The 19238-nt window shown below is 48.8% G+C and overlaps 1 protein-coding gene across 1 annotated transcript in view; it reads left to right on the top strand.

Moving 5' to 3' along the window:
- The window catches only part of SDK1 (sidekick cell adhesion molecule 1), an 819863-nt gene that overhangs the window by 743436 nt on the left and 57189 nt on the right, over window positions 1-19238 (top strand). The window contains exons 35-37 of the mRNA XM_004385956.1: window positions 9043-9158; window positions 11284-11470; window positions 12486-12623. Of these exons, the coding sequence (XP_004386013.1) occupies window positions 9043-9158; window positions 11284-11470; window positions 12486-12623 (441 nt within the window). The remainder of the gene's footprint in view (window positions 1-9042; window positions 9159-11283; window positions 11471-12485; window positions 12624-19238) is intronic.

The raw sequence follows: 19238 nt of genomic DNA, 5'->3' as shown, positions 1-19238 counted from the left end.
CAGTTTCCTGATTTTTCTCATTAGGCTTCTTTTCGAGTTGTTTTTGGTTTTGGCTTAGCTGGTGAAGTAATCCGATGAAAGACTGGGAGGTTTAGAGCTTGGAAAGGACAGGCAGCAAGAGTGAGATGAGGCTGGTCTGAGGGTGTGAGTCCTCAACCTCCCTCAGGAACCCTGCTAGGAAGGAAGGCTTGGGAGCCAGACTGTCTGGGTGTGAATACAAGCCTGAATCCACACACTTGCTGAGGTCTAACTTTGGGCAAGTTGCTTAATCTCTGTGGGCCTCATCTCTGTAATGGACCTATGATGAATAGCCACCTTACCGAGTGGTGAGGGTTCAGTGAGCAGATCCAGGAGTTGGAAGAGTGATCTGTCAGTGAGGCCATCATCACCGTAGTTGACGTGTATTAATGAATTGCCATTGAAACTGGACCAGTGGGTCTGCACCCACCGTGTAAGAAGCCTATCTCTCAGATGCTGTTTTTGAGATGAAGAAAGTTTATTTCGAAGGCTAGCAAGCGGGAATTCAGAGTATAGACCTCAGATTGAGTTCCTTGATTTGAGGAAGTATGCACATTTTATAATTATACATATTCATACAGGGGTGGAGGAAGGCAGTGGGCAGGATCAGGAAGTTCTAACTATTCATAGTTTCTACTGGTTATTCATTACGAGGTGGGGCTAAGAGTTGGCATGGAAGTGGCCGACAGACTCTTCGCTTTTGAAATGGGCTCAGCTACTGCGGATGACGTATGTCCGGTGATTTTGGTTCCTTGACATGAGTCTTTTCGTTCCTTGACTTGAGTTCTTTTGTGTTATTGAGCATGTTTGGCGGCCTAGGGTCGTCTGTCAGTCATCTTTGTCTGTTCTGCGCATGTCTGACCATTCTGAGCCAGTTAGATCTGGACCCTTCCAGGGCTCTCCAGAGGGTCTGCAAAACAGCTTAGAGGAAATGAGTGACATAGTGGGGGAGTGACATAGTGGGGGAGATGAGTAGACGTGGCCTGATAACCAATGGAATACTAATTAATTAGGTGTCTTCAGCCTTTAGGGTCCCCTAACACCACGATCGCAGCAACCAGCAAGCGAGACGTTTCCACCACCTGCTTTCGACTTCAGATGTCCTGGAGATTTCTGGAGAGAAGGGGGCTTTGGGGGATAAACATGATATGTGTGTTCCATATCTCTGATAGCCTTTAAAAACCAAACTCATTGCTTCGAGTTGACTCTGACTCATGGTGACCTCATGTGTTACAGAGTAGAACAGAGCTCCACAGTGTTTTCTTGGCTGTCAAGAAAAAAATTGTTTTTTTAATAATATTTTATTGTGTTTTTTGTGAAAGTTTACACAGCAAGTTTAGTTCCTGTTTGACACACACACATCAATCAATGACGTTGTGTTCTGGTTGTTCCATTTCCAGTACTCTAGTTTCCCTGCCCCCTTATCTTTGTATCTTTGCTGTGGATTAAGTGTTGGCCTTTTGGACCCATACAGATGGTTTTTAGTATAGCACCAATCTAATGGGTAATATCCTTTATTTTGTGTGCCACTCTGCTTTTCTGCTAAAAGGTGATCTCGGGATGGTTTTGGTTCAGTGTCTCAGGGTGATAGTCTCAGGGAGTCCTCTGGTCTCAGCTGGTCTAGTTAGTCTGTCAGCTCTCATCTTTACAGGAGCAGATTGCAACACCTTTCTTCTGGAGTACCCCTGGGTGAGTTCAAACTGCCAGCCTTTTGGTTGGTAGTCTAGTTCAAACCATTTGTGCCACCCAGGGACAAACTATGATATCCTCACCTTCAGTTGTCTGTTGTAAGGTTTCTGAGAAAGTACTTTATAATATCCACTAAGACACTGTCCTACAGACCAGAAGTTTCTGGAAGGCAAGGCTGACAGGTGCTGGAGCTGTCTAGGTGGCCCGAGCATGCTTGCTGTGTCTCGCTTGGTGACAGCAGGATTGAGGCTCCTTCATTAGCATGGACTTTGTTCTTGCTGTGTTGTGAGACTTGTTAAGATTCTGCTCCTTCCTGACTTGTTTGTACCCCTGCCATCGAGTCCTTGCCCTCTGTCCCCAACTTTGACTTGTTCCCAACTGATCTGAAGCAATATTATCCACCTACACCTCTCTTACTTATCGAGAAGGCCCCAGAGGTCTCTGGGATTCCCTGCTTAGGGAAACAGGTGTGCTGGCTGTGTTTGCTGAGAAGGTGAATGGCATTAAAGAGTTTGATTTCCTCTTGACTCCAACAGACGATCAGGAAGCGTGTCTGACCAGGACAATGTCAATGTCATTAAAGCAAACTGATGAATGTATATGTGTTTAAAATCATATAAACAACTGCTTATTTCATTACATTAAAAAACTAACAGTGATCCTCAAATTATCAGTAAAAAAACTTGCTCTACCCAAATGAAAAATCAGGTGGGAGGCTACAAAAACCTAGTAGAAAAGTAGAAACCTAGTACGGTCTAGTGGGTTGAGGGTGGCTCTAGCAGCAGTAGGCTGACCGTCTGTCTCGTGTGACCCCACAGATACCTGCTTTCTGACATCTCCATGACTGCCCCCTCCATCCCCACCTCCTGCAGTGCGCTTGCTCCCCTGGCCTCTGTCACATGTTAAAATCCTTCTTACTATTTAAGAGCCAGCCAGCGGCTCTGTTTTCTAGAAAACACCGAACAGAAAGCGCTTAACAGGTTTCAGTGGAGCTTCCAGTCTAACACAGACTAGGAAGAAAAGCCTGGTGTTCCACTTTTGAAAATCAGCCAGCAAAGACCCTGTGGATCACAACAGTCCGATCTGCAACTGATTATGGGAATGGCACAGGACTGGGCAGTGTTTTGTTCTGTTATACACGGGGTTGCCATGAGTCAAGGTCAACTCGATGGCAGCTAACAAGCAGTCAGCCACTGCTTGGCTCATAGAAATCTCCAGAATCTGCTATTGCTGTTAGGTGCAGGGTGCCCCCCAGAGGCCACATAAGCTTCTCTGTGACTGTCTGGTTGGGATCTCTCTCCAGGACATGGTGGCTCCCTGGCTGGGGGTACCCGTGGATCCTGCCAGGACTGTGAGCAACACGGCTCTGCTCGTGGCACCTCACGTCTCCATTTTACCTTTCAGTGCTGTTTGTAGGCAGTCTCTACATTGGTATATGCCAGACATGGCCAGGCTAAAATACTGCTTAAAAATAATTCCTTGCATTTTAGAAAGCACCCTGAGCTGATGTTTGTGTCTGCTATATGCCACAAAAGGAGCCCTAGAGGTGCAATGGTTAAGCTCTCAACTGCTAACCGAAAATTCGGTGGTTCAAACCCACCCAGCAGCTCTGCGGGAGAAAGACCTGCTCCTGTAAAGACTGTTGTTGTTGTTGTTAGGTGCCATCGAGTCAGTTCCAACTTATAGCGACCCCATGCACAACACAAAGAAACACTGCCTGGTCCTGTGCCATCCTTACGATAGTTGCTATGTTTGAGCCCATTGTTGCAGAAACTGTCAATCCATCTCCCTGAGAGTCTTCCTCTTTTCAACTGACCCTCTACTTTACCAAGCATGATGTCCTTCTCCAGGGACTGGTACCTCCTGATAACGTGTCCAAAGTATGTGAGACAAAGTCTCACCATCTTCGCTTCTAAGGAACTTTCTGGCTGTGCTTCTTCCAAGACAGATTTGTTCATTCTTCTGGCAGTCGATGGTATATTCAAGTTCTTTGCCAACACCATAATTCAAAGGCATTAATTCTTCTTCTGTCTTCCTTATTCTTTGTCTAGCTTTCACGTGCAGATGAAAATACCATGGTTTGGGTCAGGTATACCTTAGTCCTCAAAGTGGCATCTTTGCTTTACAGCCTAGAAAATCGTATGGGGCAGTTCTACTCTGTCACATGGGGTCACTGTGAGTTAGAATCAACTCAACGGTACACAACAACACCCACCACAAATGTTGAGGTGGGAGAACAAAAAGATAATGCCTCTTCAGACGTGCCATCGGTTCCCAACCTGAACTCTCTCTGCACCGAACAGGAACTGCATCTGGGATTGCAAATAGCACTGACTCCCTGCAGTCAAGTCTGCCTGTCAGGGCAGAAATCCAGCCATTTCCAGGGGACAAAAAATAAGTCTCAAAACCGACATACTTCTCTCTGTGTTTACTTATATTTCTCATTTCCTACCTGGATCATTGTCAAAAAATTCTTTGTTACCTGCAGTATTGTTATGGCCCAGAAGCTCTGTACTGCAGCATAGCTGCTGTGTACCTGGAGTATTTCAGCATGGGGATGTGGGGACATGGGGATGGCAGTGCCACTCTGCCCCAGATGGAACAAGGGCTTCCTCCAAGGCTTGAAAATCCCAGTGAGAAGGCATGTGACCCAGAATTCCAGGGGGTAGCCCGGCATTTATGAGTCTAGAGCCTTGATTGCACAGTGGTTATGAGATCGGCTGCTAACCAAAAGGTCAGCAGTTCAAATCCACCAGCCATGGTGATGCAATAGTTAAGAGCTCAGCTGCTAACTGAAAGGTCGGCGGTTTGAACCCACCTAGCGACTCTGGGAGAAAAGACCTGGTGATCTGTTCCCATAAATATCACAGCCTAGGAAACCCTATGGGGCAGTTCTCCTGGGTCACACAGGGTCACTATGAGTCGGAATCCACTCCATGGCACACAACAACAGCAGCCCAGCCAGCACTCATGGATTTCAGCGGACCCTGTGGACGCCCGAGCCCAGGGCCTGTTTTAGTTTCCTCAGAGCTGCCCTGGTGCTGGGTTTAGCCACATCTTGGAGAAGGAAAGCTGGGGTGGGGGTGGGGGGGGCACACGCAGACAGTTGTAACCGACTACTGGGGTAATGGCCGAGCTCAATTTTGCCTCTCACATTTTAATTGTACAACAGTAATTTTGCGATAGAGTTGCCGATGGCAAACATGCGGAAGACATTAACTTTATTTATGTTTTGGATTATTAATGTGGCTGTTAAAATTCCTCCAGTTAGTTTTGATTGAATTGTTTTTTTGTGTGATTCTGTTGTTTAATGGAGCGGTAAATAAGAATTTCTGATAATGAGGCTCAACATCTGCCACAACAACCTGGCGTGGGCTATTAACATTTCCATTAACGGCAGGGTGGGCAGTGATAATACGGGAACCACACAGTTAGAACAAAATAAATAGTCGATGTCAGGCCAAGTGGGCGTTAATTACTATTTTATTCTACTTGGGGGGGAGCTAAAATTGTAGGGGGGGTGTGCAGAAAGGGTGACTTCTGAAGGTCATTCTCTCCCAAGAGCCCACATGCTGGGCTATCTTCCAGAGAGTGACTATTTTATCACTTCATTTACGATCTAGGAGCTCTGGTGGCACAGCAGTTTGAAGAGCTTGTCTACTAACCCAAAGGTTGGCAGTTCGAATCCACCAGCCACTCCAAGGGAGAAAGATGTGGCAGTATGCTTCCATAAAGATTGTAGCCTAAAAAACCCAGTGGGGCAGTTCTGCTGTATCCTGTGGGGTTGCTTTGAGTTGGAATTCAACTTGATGGCAATGGATTTTGGTATTTACGATCTATGAATTGACTAGAAGGAGCCCTGGTGGTGCAGTGGTTAAGCCCTCGGCTGCTAAGTGAAAAATCAGCAGTTCAAACCCACCAGCAGCTTCTTGGGACAAAAACTTGGCAATTGGCTTCTGTAAAGATTACAGCCTAGAAAACCCTATGAGGTAGTTCTACTCTGTCCTATAGGGTCACTATGAATCAAAAATCAACTCAACGGCACCTAACATACAGATATATACTCAATGTTATTGAGTATCTATATGCTCAATTTTTTTTAACTTTTTGTTTTTTGACTTGTTTTATTTTGGGGGGAGGGGGAGAGGGTAGGAGAAGGAGCCCTGGTGGCACAGTGGTTAAGCATGCAGATGCTAACTGAAAGCTAGGCAGTTCAAACCCTCCAGCAGTGCCACAGGAAAGAAAACCTGGCAATCTGCTCTCATGAAGATTATAGCCTCTGACATCCTGTGGGGCAGTTACTCTGTCCTATAGGGTCTCTGTGAGTCAAAAATTGACTCAATGCACCTAACATACAGATACATACAATTATCTGTATGCTCAATGTTATGATTTTTTGAACTTTGTCTTCTAGTCCTTATTTTATTTTATTTTTTTGGGGGTGCGGGTAGTGAGAGAAGGAGCCCTAGTGGTGCAATTCTTAAGTGCTCGGCTGGTAACTGAAAGGTCAGTGGTCTGAACCCACCAGCACCTCCACGGGAGAAAGACCTGGCAATTTGCTTCCCTAAAGATTGTTGTTGTTAGGTACCGTCGAGTAGGTTCCAACTCATAGCAACCCTATGTACAAACAGAATGAAATGCTGCCTGGTCCTGCACCGTCCTCACAATCATTGCCATGTTTGAGCCTATTGTTGCAGCCACTGTGTCAATCCATCTCATTGAGGGTCTTCCTCTTTTTCTCTGACCCTCTACTTTATCAAGCATGATCTCCTTCTCCAGGACTGGTCCCTCCTGATAACATGTCCAAAGTATGCAAGACAAAGTCTCGCCATCCTTGCTTCTAAGGAGCATTCTGGTTGTACTTCTTCCAAGACAAGCCACCACAGTATGACAAACTGACAGACAAGTGGAGTCTGTAAAGATTACAAAAAAAACCGAAACCAAACCCATTGCTGTTGAGTCAAATTCCAATTCATAGCTACCCTTATAGGACAGAGTAGAACTGCTCCGTAGGGTTTCCAAGGCTGTAAATCATTTTTTTTTTAAATTTTATTTTATTGTTGTACTTTAAGTGAAAGTTTACAATTCTGGTTAGTCTCTCATATAAAAATTTATACAAATATTGTTGTGTGGCCCTAATTGCTCTCCCTATCCTATGACAGCACATTCCTCCTTTCCAGCCAGGATTTCCCATGTCCATTCAACCAGCTCCTGACCCTCTTTGCCTTCTCATCTGACCTCTGGACAAGAGCTGCCCATTTAGTCTCATGTAGCTCCTTGAACTAAGAAGCACACTCTTCACGAGTTTTGTTTTATGTCCCATAGTCCACTCTAATCTTTGACTAAAGAGTTGGCCTCGGGAATGGTTTTGGTGCTGGGTTGACACAGAGTCCAGGGGCCATGCTCACTGGGGTTCCTCCCAAGGCTATAAATCTTTACAGAAGCAGACTGCCACATTTTTCTCCCCCAGTGTGGCTGGTGGGTTCTAACCACTGACCTTTCTGTTAGCAGCCTAGCACTTAACCACTGCGCCACCGGGGCTTCTTGCCGTAAAGATTACAGCCTAGGAAACCCTATGGGGCAGTTCCACTCTGTCACATGGGGTCGCTATGAGTCGGAATGGACTCGACAGCACACAACAACAACAACAGACTTGAGGAACAAGGCCACAGGCCAAACTGCAGGTGGGAGCTCAGCCCCAAGGCAACTTCAGGGCAGCTGCCAGGCCCACCCAGCCCAGATGCCAGAGGGGTGCCCCAGTGGGAAAGGGGAAGATCCCAGGAAGCAGAGACTCGCTGTCATGAGAAAGTTCACAGCATGGAGTTCAAAGACTCCATGACACTTTGAAAACATGCGCGAGTGGTCTTTGTGTCACCCTGGGCTTCACTGTGGCGAACGGATGGGACGAAGGCCATGTTTACCCATTGACCGTCTCTTCCCTTCTGCATGCATGGACACCATGTCCATGACCCCCTCCCAGGGCGGGGGGATAGGCAGTGAGGACAGGGTCATGTGAGAAATGGGCACCAGACTGCCCCAGAGAGCAGCATGCAGGTACGACCTCCAGCAGGAGGGGGAGCTCAGATATCCATGTCCCTGTCCCCATCAAAGGGGGCAGCTACATGCTTCCAGCCTGACATCATCCTGAGCTGGAGTTTGTGACCGAGATCCCCAAACTTTCAGGGGAACACATACACCCTCCTTTCTGCCAGCCTCTGTCTGAAAAGTAGCATTTCCCTCAGCTTGGCTGCTAACCAAAAGGTCAGCAGTTTGAACCCACTAGCCACTCCATGGAAGAAAGATGTGGCAGTCTGCTCCTATAAAAATTACAACCTTGGAAACCCTGTCCTACCGTGTCCTATAGAGCCACTATGAGTTGGAATCAACTCAACGGCAATGGGTTTGGTTTTTTGGTATAATCGACTTGATGACACCTGACAACAACAGGAGCCCTGGTAGTGCAGTGGTTAAGCACTCAGCTGCTAACTAAAAAGTTGGCAGTTTGAACCCACCACCCACTCTGTGGGAGAAAGATGTGGCAGTCTTTGTAAAGACTACAAGCTTGGAAACTCTATGGGGCAGTTCTTCTCTGTCCTAAAGGATCACCGTAAGTCAGAATGCACTCGACAGCAGTGGGTTTGGTTTTTGGGTGAGTGTAGTAACAAGCCACAGTGGTACCAGCAGTACCTGTGAGGGACTCCCACAGAAACTGGAGATGCCCTCATACCACGCCATTGTTGTTGTAAACACAGCTGGTCAGTGTTTACCAGACCAGCTCCAATGGCTCACTTCATGGGCTAATCAAGACACAGAATCCCTGAGTGGTGCAAACACTTAACGTGCTCAGCTGCTAACCGAGAGGTTAGAGGTTTGAGTCCACCCAGAGGTACCTCAAAAGAAAGGCCTGGTGATCTACCTGTGAAAACTCAGCCATGGAAAACCCTGTGGAGCATAGTTCTGCTGTGACACACATGGGATCGCCATGAGTCAGAATCGACTGGATGGTTACTGAAATTATCAGACACACACACACACACACACACACACACACACACACACACACTCACATGTTACTAGGCTGTACCTTTGTTTTGAATGGTTTGTTAGCTGTACCTCAGTGAAATCAGTTTTCTTTATGATCAGTGTATTTTATTTTATGCATTTAAAAATGTTATTCCGAGAAAGGTTCCTGGCATAGAAAGGCCAGGGAGTCCCGGGGGGCCACTCGGCTGTGATGTGAGTGATCCCTCTTCTGGGACAGCTCTGCTGTGAGCCAGAAGGAGTGGGCCCCAGCCTCTGAGCACCTCTCAGCCCTCTCCTGTGCTCTCTCCACAGCCCCAGCGATGCCACCGCAGAACGTGCAGGTGAACCCCCTTACGGCTAGCCAGCTGGAGGTCACGTGGGACCCACCGCCCCTGGAGAGCCAGAACGGGAACATCCAAGGCTACAAGGCAAGCTCGTGCATGTGGTTGGCTCTTCTTTCTGGGTCACTGTATGCCAGGTCCAAGCGGCCAAATGCCAGCTGGGAGCCCAGCCCCCTGTGGCCACTGCCCCTTGGCAGATTTTGTCCTCCTGTGTCCCCATTGCAGACGCACCGCACCGAGAGGGGGGTGGGGGTGAGCGGCTGGGGCAGGCTTGGCTGGCCCTGCCCACTGGCCTGGGAAACAAGCTGCTGACAGGGGAGGCTGGAGAGTGAGGGTGGGGCTCATTGTCAGGAGACTGGGCTTGTCCGCAGGCCACCTTAGCAGGGCTAGGGACCCTTCCTGCTCCCATCCCCTCTCTGGGGCTCTCCGGTACCTCTTGTTATCATTATGAATCGATTCCGATTCATAGCAACCCTGTATGACAGAGTAGAACTGCCCCCATGGGTTTTCCTAGGATGTAGTCTTTATAGAAGCAAAGAGCCAGGTCTTTCTCTCATGGAACTGCTGGGTGGGTTCAAACTGCCAACCTTTTCGTTAGCAGCTGAGTGCTTAACCATTTGCACCACTCAGGAGCTCCTTGACACTTGTTGTTGTTGTATGTCGTTGAGTCCATTCTAACTCATAGCGACCCCATGAGAACCACCACGCTAAGATGGAATAACTGCACACCAGTGACCTGTTCTACAGGGGTGATAAAAGAAAGGCGGCAGGCTGGGGCAGCTGAGTATCTGCTGATGAGGCTGGAATCCATTGAATGGAGTTCCACCCACCTCTCAGACCACACCTGATCTGAGGGCTCCAGGCTTCAAAGTCAGCTAGAACCGCCCTGTAGGAAACGTGCCAACCCGCTCCTCGAGCACTCTCCAGCCTCCTCCAGAATTAATGTCCCCGTCTGGTCTACTGGGGCCTTAGTTTATCCGTCATCGGATCCAGTGGGCTTGCCCGACCTCGTGACTGTTGGGCCAATTAAATGTCCATTTATAGATGTTTTTTGTGGGTGTTTTATGAAAATGAATGCCTTTCTCCAGGGCAGGGCTGTTACTGTGATTAATGAGGTGATGGGAAGCAAAGTACTGAGAGCGCTGTGCTCCGAGGCAAGGTGCTATTTATGTGTGTCCAAATAATTTCCTTAATGACAAAGACATTGAACTTGGATATTGATCTCCGGGCTGCTGTGTCTGTGTGAGCAGAGGCTCTGATTGGGTCAATTCACTGGGCAGAAAGTGGAGTGCAGCTTGCAAGTCCAGCTCAGGGGGCCTCACGCGTCAGCGCCTGCGCCGGGCAGTAGCAGATGTGTCAGGGAAGTTGGCCTTAGGGGGCGCTGGCGCTGCTGTGGAGCTGCCATGTTTTTCTTGCATCTGGCAAGCTGCTGTAATGGCCTGGCATGGGCCAGGGTTCCCATAGCCAAGGTGGGTTTGGGCTGCATTGTCTTTGGGTGGCCTGGCTGCACTGGCATTGGACAAAGGCTCTCCAGCCAGTTGTCTGCAGGAGCAATCCTGGCAGCCTCTTCAAACCTTCATACTTGTGCATGGAGTTCACCCACGAGCACATAAAAGCCAGATGAGAGAAAATGGTGTCCAGGAAGAACATGGGCCTTCCCAGCATCGATGAGCACAGCGTGTTATTTCTGGGGTTCATCGTGTCATGTGGATTGAGAACTTAGATGTCAGCTTTAGACAAAGCGTGGATGCATAGGGTGGATGTCAGAGGCTGGCTCTATCCACAGGTCAGGATGGGAGTGGGCACTGGGGATCTTCCGTCTCTCCGGGAGGTTGTGGGAGGAGGCAGGGGCCACAGCGAAAGACACCCCCAGGGCTCACCCTGCAGGAGAAAAAAGACAGCTTTCTGGTAACCCAAGTGCAATGTCCCTGCCATCCTCAGATCCCCATCTGGAGCAGTATTTTCTTTAATTGGGCGATACTTAAACTCTAGATGGACTGCTCAGAAATGCTAGCCACTGGCTACCCGGTTAACACTGGCTGCCACAATCTCCCTCAGCCCACACTCCCCTCGGTGACTCCCTGATTCCAAAAGGAAGGTTCTGACCCAGAGTGCACAAGGGCCGCCTCCAGGCTCTGGTTTCACGCTTGGGTGCAGAGAGGGGTGGTCTCTCCTCGGACACCCATTCCCAACCCTGTCCCTTCTCTGGCAGATCTATTACTGGGAGGCCGACAGCCAGAATGAGACAGAGAAGATGAAGGTCCTGTTCCTCCCCGAGACTGCAGTGAAGCTCAAGAACCTAACCAGCCACACTAAGTACCTGGTCAGCATATCTGCCTTCAATGCCGCTGGAGATGGGCCCACGAGTGACCCCCGGCAGGGGCGGACACATCAGGCGGGTAGGAGGGCAGCACATTTCCTTCTCATGGCCTCTGTTGGATGCACATTCTGAGCGCACAGGTGTCTTAGCTTCCTAGTGCTGCTAGAACAGAAATGCTGCAAGCAGGCATCTGGGCACAGGTGCCCTCACACTGAGCCAGGGAGAGGGGAGCACCTGGCCTTGGGTTGCCAGGAAGTCCTTTCCAGTGCAAGAAGGCTCGGTCAGCCTCCTCCCCCATCTGCAGGCCAAGCAAGAACTCTCTGAGGTGGCAGAGGGTTGAGTGAGGTTTCAGATGGAGGGGCCAGAGGTGTGTCCTCTGAGACTGCAGGCCCCATGGGAGGGGAGAAGAGAGGGGCAACAAGAGGGAAGGGGAGGAGAAGAGAGGTAAGAGGAAAGGAGAGGAGGGGCGTGGTGAGGGACAAGGAGAGAAGAGGGGAGTGGAGGGGAGACCAGAGGGGAGGGGAGGGGAGAGGGGGGAGGATAAAAGAGGGGCAGGGAGGAGATGCTTGGCAGTAAGGAGACCAGCTGGAGGCCGTGTCCTGCTGGGGACTTGCAGGGGACAATGGTGGAGGAGGTAAGAAGAGGTTGAGTTAGGGATGTGTTTTGAAGAAGTTGTGAGAGAAAAGGGGAGGGGAGGGAGGGGAGAAGAGGGGAGGAGGCCCCCTCCACTCCAGAAGAGCAGGAACAAACACCTCTGAACCCCCTAGCAGCCACTGGAAATCGCAGCAATTTGCATTTTATGTTCTGCTTTCCTCTGTTTTTCATTTTTATTCCTCTGTCATTTCTCCTCTCAAGCCCCTTTGTGTTTAAACACTGTCATTTTCTCCGCTCTTCTCTGGACGGTCTGGGTTTTGGATTGATCATCAGAAGTTCCGGGGTGATCAATAAATCTCCTCATCCTCTGGCGTTTAGACTTGTACTGAGCTAGAGACCACATTGGATGACATGTTTTATTCTGCATGGGGGCACAGGCATGTGTGCATGGGTCTATAAGGAGCTTCAGTAAAAATCGCTCTCTGTCTTCTGTTCTCCAGCTCCTGGTGCCCCCAGCTTTCTGACGTTCTCAGAAATCACCTCCACCACACTCAATGTGTCTTGGGGTGAGCCAGTGGCAGCCAATGGCATCCTGCAGGGCTACCGGGTGGTGTACGAGCCCTTAGCCCCTGTCCAAGGTAAGACAGAGGGGGGCGGGTGAAGGCAGGCAGGCCTCACTTATGTGTAGCACCCCACAGTCTACAGAGAGACCCTGGGTCCTTCATGTTGAGGAGCCTGAGCTCAGAAGGTGAAGGGCCTGCTGGAAGAGGCCTGGGGCGCTCGACTGCACTAGGGCCACCCTGGAGTGTCCTGCATTCTAGTGCTTTCTCTACGGGACATGTTGGACACTTCCCTTGATCTGTTCTCTTTCGTGTTGTCGTTGTGTGCTATCGAGTTTATTCTGACTCATAGTGACCCCATCTGACAGAGTAGAACTACCCTATAGGATTTTCCAAGGCTAATCTTTACAGGAGTAGATCGCTAGCCTTTATCCCATGGAGCCGCTGGTGGGTTTGAACCACCAATTTCAGTTAGCAGCTGAGCGCTTAACCATTTGCGCCACCAGGGTCCTTTTTCTCTTTCTTACATGGGACTTTTCTCCCCTGTTCGTCTTTATATCTCAGCCCTCATGGGTGCTGATGAGGCCACCACGGGTCTTACTTGTTGGAACCAAGTAGGGAAATGGTGGATTGGATACCGCCTGCATCCTAGGGGAGGCGCTGACAGCCTCAGGCACTTAGGTAATTCTCTGTCATTCCCTCGGACTGATTCACTCAACAGGCATTTATTGTTGTTGTTAGTTGCCATTGAGTTGGCTCGGATTCATGGTGACCCCATGTACAACAGAACAAAATGTTGCCCAGTCCCATGCCATCTTCATGATTATTGGTATGCTGAAGTCCATTGTTGCAGCCACTGTATATTTTGAGTACCTTCCAACCTAGGGGGCTTATCTTCCAGCACTATATCAGACAATGTTCTGTTGTGATCTGTAGGGTTTTCACTGGCTGAGTTTTGGAAGTAGATTGCCAGGCCTTTCTTCCTAGTCTTAGCCTGGAAGCTCCTCTGAGACCTGTCCATCATGGGTGACCCTGCTGGTATTTGAAATACCAGTGACATGACTTCCAACATCAGAGCAACACGCGAGCCACCACAGTATGACAGACTGAGACCGACAGATGGGTGGTGGAAATATTTATTATACACATTTATTATGTGCCACATGCTGTCCTGGATCCGGGAAAGCAAAGAGCTTGACTGACTTGTTCAACAAAGGCCTTACTTTTCCTGAACCCAACAAGTTTATATTCCAGCAGGGAGAAAGACAGCAAACACACAATTTAACAAAAATGTCTGACGGTGGTCAATGCTACAGAGAAAAGAGAGTAGGATGATGTAAGAGTAGGGAGGAGGCCTGAATGACCAGAAGGATCTGGCCATGCAAAACTCTGAGGGAAGCCCTTTCTACAGAAGGCAAAGCATGTGCAAAGGTCCTGAGGTGGGCAAGGGCTAGATATCAATGAGTGAGGAGGGGAGTAGCATGAGATATCTTCATGTGGTTGCAGGGCCAGGTCACACAGGGCCACGGTGGACTCTAGATGGAATTGAAGTGAGAGGCCCTGACTTATGCAAGAGAAGGGTCACTCTGGTTGCTGAGGGGAGAGTGGGTTATGGGGGAGGGGGACGCTTGGGAGTAAGGAGACCAAGTGGAGCCTGTGTCCTGGCATGGGGCCTTGGAGGGGACAGTGGCTGTGGAAGTGAGAAGAGGTTGGGTTAGGGATGTGTTTTGAAGATGAAGCCAGCAGGATAGCCATGGATTTGATGTGAAGGTGAGGAGAAGGAGCTGGGAAAGCGTTGGCATTGTTGCTGTCACTCACATACAATCAATCATGGGCACTGCTGCATTAAAGTGTTACCTAGCTCTAGAAAAATGTAGAACAAAATTCTAACTCACCAAAAAAGACCAGACTTACTGGCCTGACAGAGACTGGAAAAACCCTGAGACTATGGCCCCTTTTAGCTCAGTAATGAAGTCACTCCTGAGGTTCACCCTTCAGCCGAAGATTAGACAGCCCCATAAAACAAAATGAGACTAATGGGGCGCAATGGTACAGGGACAAGGACTAGAAGGCAGGAGGGGACAAGAAAGCTAGTAATAGGGAACCCAAAGTTGAGAAGGGACAGTGTTGACATGTCATGGAGTTGTTAACCATTGCCATAAAACAATGTGTGTACTAACTGTTTAATGAGAAACTATTTGTTCTGTAAACCTTCATCTAAAGTGCAATTAAAAAAATGTTACCTAGCTCTGTTACTTATATCTGATATTATAGTATAAGAAATTATTATTAATTTTCATTAATATAAAAAAAAATCAAACCCATTGCTGTTGTCTCAGTTCCGATTCTTGGCAATCCCATGTGTTACGGAGTAGAACTGAGATCCATAGGGTTTTCTTGGCTTTAATTTTTATGGAACAGGAGCCTTGGGTGATGCAACGATTAAACAGCCAGCTGCTAACCAAAAGGTTGGCAGTTTGAACCCAACCAGCAGCTTCTCTGAAGAAAGACCCAGTGACTGACTCCTATAAAGATTACAGCCTATGAAACACTACAGGGCAGTTCTACTCTGTCATATGGGATCACTATGAGTCAGAACTGACTCGACAACACCCAATGACAACAATCTTTACAAGGCAGATCACCAGGCCTTTCTTCCATGGCACCACCGGGTGGGTTCAACCCACCAGCCTTTTGGTTAGTAGTCGAGCACAAGTAGTTTGCACCACCCAGGGACCTTATTTTTAATATGCTGCTGGTATATTAATAATAAGTAAAATCGTCATTAACATAAGGAAGTTTCTCATATTCAGCACTCCTCTCTTCTAGATCGCTGATGGGTTCAGTGACGGTTCAATGTGCTGGGGGCTATGGCGCTAAAGAAGGACCAGGAGCCCAGCAGCTTCTGCCTGGTGGTCAGGCAGGCCTCCCCCTGTTGATCTACAAGGGCAGACTATCGAGATGATAGATTATTTCATGTGTAGGAGGGAAAAATGTAACTAGCACATCAGATAATACTGGTTTTCCATTTAGAGCAGTGATAAAAGTTTCCCTTTAAAATGCGTATATTTGAGTAACAGGGAGCTGACTTGAAGGAAAACATTTAAGCACTGGATTTTATTTCATCGAATCTAAGACTATGAAATCTAGCATTATTTTATGAAGTGCTAAGAAAGACAAAATGCTTTTGAGAAACTATGGCCCAATACTTTCGCATCATCCGTTCTGGGCTACACCTCCAATTCAGTGGTGTTAAAATGTGGGGTGGTGCGTGTGTCTGCCACAATTGGTGAGTTTTGACAAATGGCAGTGGAGGGGATATGGTGTGGCTTTTAAAGATGGCCAGGAGGGCACAGGGCCAACATTGAGTCAATGTGGCCACCTAGAGTGTGGGGCAGGGCTCAGATGTCCTTGTGTTCTTGACAGAACCAGCATCTGTCCTGGGAGCCAGGGTTGAGGTCCCCAGAGAAGATATGCCGTTGTTCTTGCCAAGTCAGCAGGGAGAGAGCATAGAGGATTGGTGGAGGCCTTCCATTTTGCTCACCAATGTCCACTTCTCTCCCCTCACACACACACCCACTCACAGATACTCTTATCCACACACATAAACTCACACGCTCAGACACTCACATACACGCCAGACACACACACACACTCATACACTCGCACACACATACACTCTCATAAACACTGACATACACACACACCACACACACGCTCACACACGCACATATACATCACACACACACTCATACACTCACACACATACACTCTCACAAACACACACCACACGCATACACTCTCACACACACTCACACACACATACTCATACTCTCACACACTCACATACACTCTCACATACAGACTCACACACACATACTCATATACTCACATACTCACACATACACTCTCAGATACACACATATTTACACACACACACTCATACAAACCACACATGCACACATTCTCATACACTCGCATACACTCACAAACTAGACACACACTCAGTCTCTCACATACACACTCACATTCACACACACACACATACACATTCACACTATATACTCATAAGCCATATACACTTGTACACTCTCACACACACACACGCTCACATAGACTCTCACACATACACTACACACTCATACTAAGACACACACACACCGCATACACACTGATAACTCTCACACACAGCATATACACACTTGTATACGTGCCACACACACTCACACTTTCACATACACTCACACACACCCCACACAGAAGTTCCTTGAGCCATATAAAAAACACCTTTCCAAGGATACTAACCAAGTGGAGCCTATTCACAATAGGAACAGTTGCCAAAAACCGTGGTTCTGACCAAAAACTGAGGTTCTATGAGCCCTTCCCAGTCAGAGACAGCATGGGCTTTCCCTGTGTCCTCGGATGAGTGACTTTTTCTATGAGCCAGCGCTCCCGTGTCTGTGGGTTTGCATACTGTCCCTGGGAACCTCATGGTGTGTGACTCCAGGCCTCCCTCCTGGCCACTACTCCAAGTCCTGTAAGGAAGGGCTCTCCAGCAAGGCCATTGCCGTCCCATCATTACCCAATCAAAGTACCACCCGGGGACATGATGGGCTTTGTGCTATTCTTGTCTCTGTACATCACTCCCCTAGAATTGCTACAGGACTGTGACAACAACTCCCTACTCTGGCTGCCAGGGAGATGACCTCACACATCTGGCCACACTTGTGTTGTCAATGTTGTGGTTACTTGTCCATTTTTGCAGCAATTTATGCATCATTGGGGAAGTCAAACGGCATGGGAAAGATGTTTAGGCAGTCATGTTCATCCTGTCCAGCTCACCGGAGCTCTTCTGTGAGTGCCCCGTAAACAGCATCCCACCAGGTGTAACGGTAATAGTGGGTACCATTTACCCGCACTTCCTACTGCTGTGAGCACTGAATGCACATTATCCCTACATCCTCATAACCACTCTGTGATGTAGGTACTGCTGTTCATCTCCGTTTGCAGGCAAAGACATTGGACTTAAGACCTGTAGGACATTTATTTGCCCTAGGCCTACAGTTAGAAAATGAAGGAGGAGGGATTTGAACCCACGCTGTCTGGTTTGAGAGCCCAAGGTCTTAAGTTCCATACCTTGAAAAACAACATTGAGAGCACTTGTGTTTCTGGAAGTTAGTGTGCAGGTGAGCCTCCCAGAGATGGAGTGTGAGGAGGGCCCATTGAAGCACCTCGTATGCTTCACCATCCTTTTCACCTCTTTTCATGGGTAATAAGACATCTGTCGCAAGCCTGGTCGCTTTTGTCTGTTGATAAGGGCTGGTTCTTGTAGCCCAGAGTCTCCTGGCTCTTGCAGTGAGCACACTGTGCTCTGAAATTGGAGCAGGGGAGAAAGACCTCTTTGCTCTGTGGCTCCCCCACTCACCCCACAGACTGCGAGACAGAGCAGAGCCACAGCATCTACAGCACCATTGGGTCTCTCTGGGCAGGCAAGAGGAACAAACCCTCCAGAGGTGGCCATGGCAGAGGCTAAGGCACATTCCGGATGCCCTGACTCCAGTTCATTTGTCAAGTGGCAGTCCAGGGCTTGGGCTGCCCAGTGGCCCGATGGCATGGCAGTGTCTCCTCAGAGCACTGGACTCCTAGTGAGCAGCGTGGTCCCTGCTGTGTTCCCCCGAGGTCTGTGATGAGCTCTCTCATGCAGGCCCTGTTCCACCCCAACAGGTCTGTCCCTCTCCAGTTGGTCCAACATCTGCCCCTGGTGAGTATGAGGCCACCTTCCCCAAAGGCCATTAAACAGCTTCTTCCCTGGGACCAGAGCTCACCAAGCCTACTGTCCCTGGTTGACCCTCTGACCTTGTGCAGGTGGCCCTGCTCACCATTAATGCCAGCAGCTTCTCAGGACCCAGCCACTGGCCTGCCTAGACTGTTGGTTCCTGCTGGAACACCCAGCTTGGCCAGATGCTGGTCCTGACCCTTTCTGGCCAGCCACATCCTGCAGGCATGCAGGCCAAGAGAGGAACATAGAACAGTAGGGGTAGAAATAAGAATTACTGACGTGGGTCTGTGATGAGGATATCACATCCAGGGCAACAGTTTCCCTACTGCTGGGTATGGTGGATTGAATAGCATTCCCCCAAACCTCATGCCCCACTAAAACCTCAGAATGTGAATGTCTTAGTCTGGGTTCTCTAGAGAAGCAAAACCAGTAAAGCATATATATATATAGAGAGAGATTTATATCAAGGAGATGGCTGGGTAGTGTCCCAAGTCCATGGGGGCAGAAAAGAGAATTCTCCTCACTCACGTAGCTGCATGGGCTGGTGAACCCAAGATCAGCAGGCTGGAGAGCAGGCTGTAGCAGGCTGTGAAGAAATCTCAGGATGGCAGGAGAGCTGCTAGCTCAAGTCCCAAGAACCAGAGGTCAGATGAACAGAAGCCAGCTGCAGAATCTAGAACAAGCAAAAACCCTGGCAAGGTGACCGGGAAGGAAGTAGGCAGAGGAGGGTGGAGAGATGAAAGCTGAGGGGGCGGTGATCCACCACAAGCCCTGCCCCCACTGGTACCACTCAGCAGATTCCATGATGGGGGTGATCACATTATCAGATTTCAACAGGGAAGTGATCGCAACGTTATACAACTGCCAAACACTGAGCATCATGGCCCAGCCAAGTTGACATACAATCTTAACAT

This window comes from Trichechus manatus, unplaced genomic scaffold (genome assembly GCF_000243295.1).
Source record: "Trichechus manatus latirostris isolate Lorelei unplaced genomic scaffold, TriManLat1.0 scaffold00151, whole genome shotgun sequence".
NCBI classification, from domain to species: domain Eukaryota; kingdom Metazoa; phylum Chordata; class Mammalia; order Sirenia; family Trichechidae; genus Trichechus; species Trichechus manatus.
The sequence above is the reverse complement of the archived record's forward strand: the minus strand, read 5'-3'. Positions and strand labels throughout refer to the sequence as shown.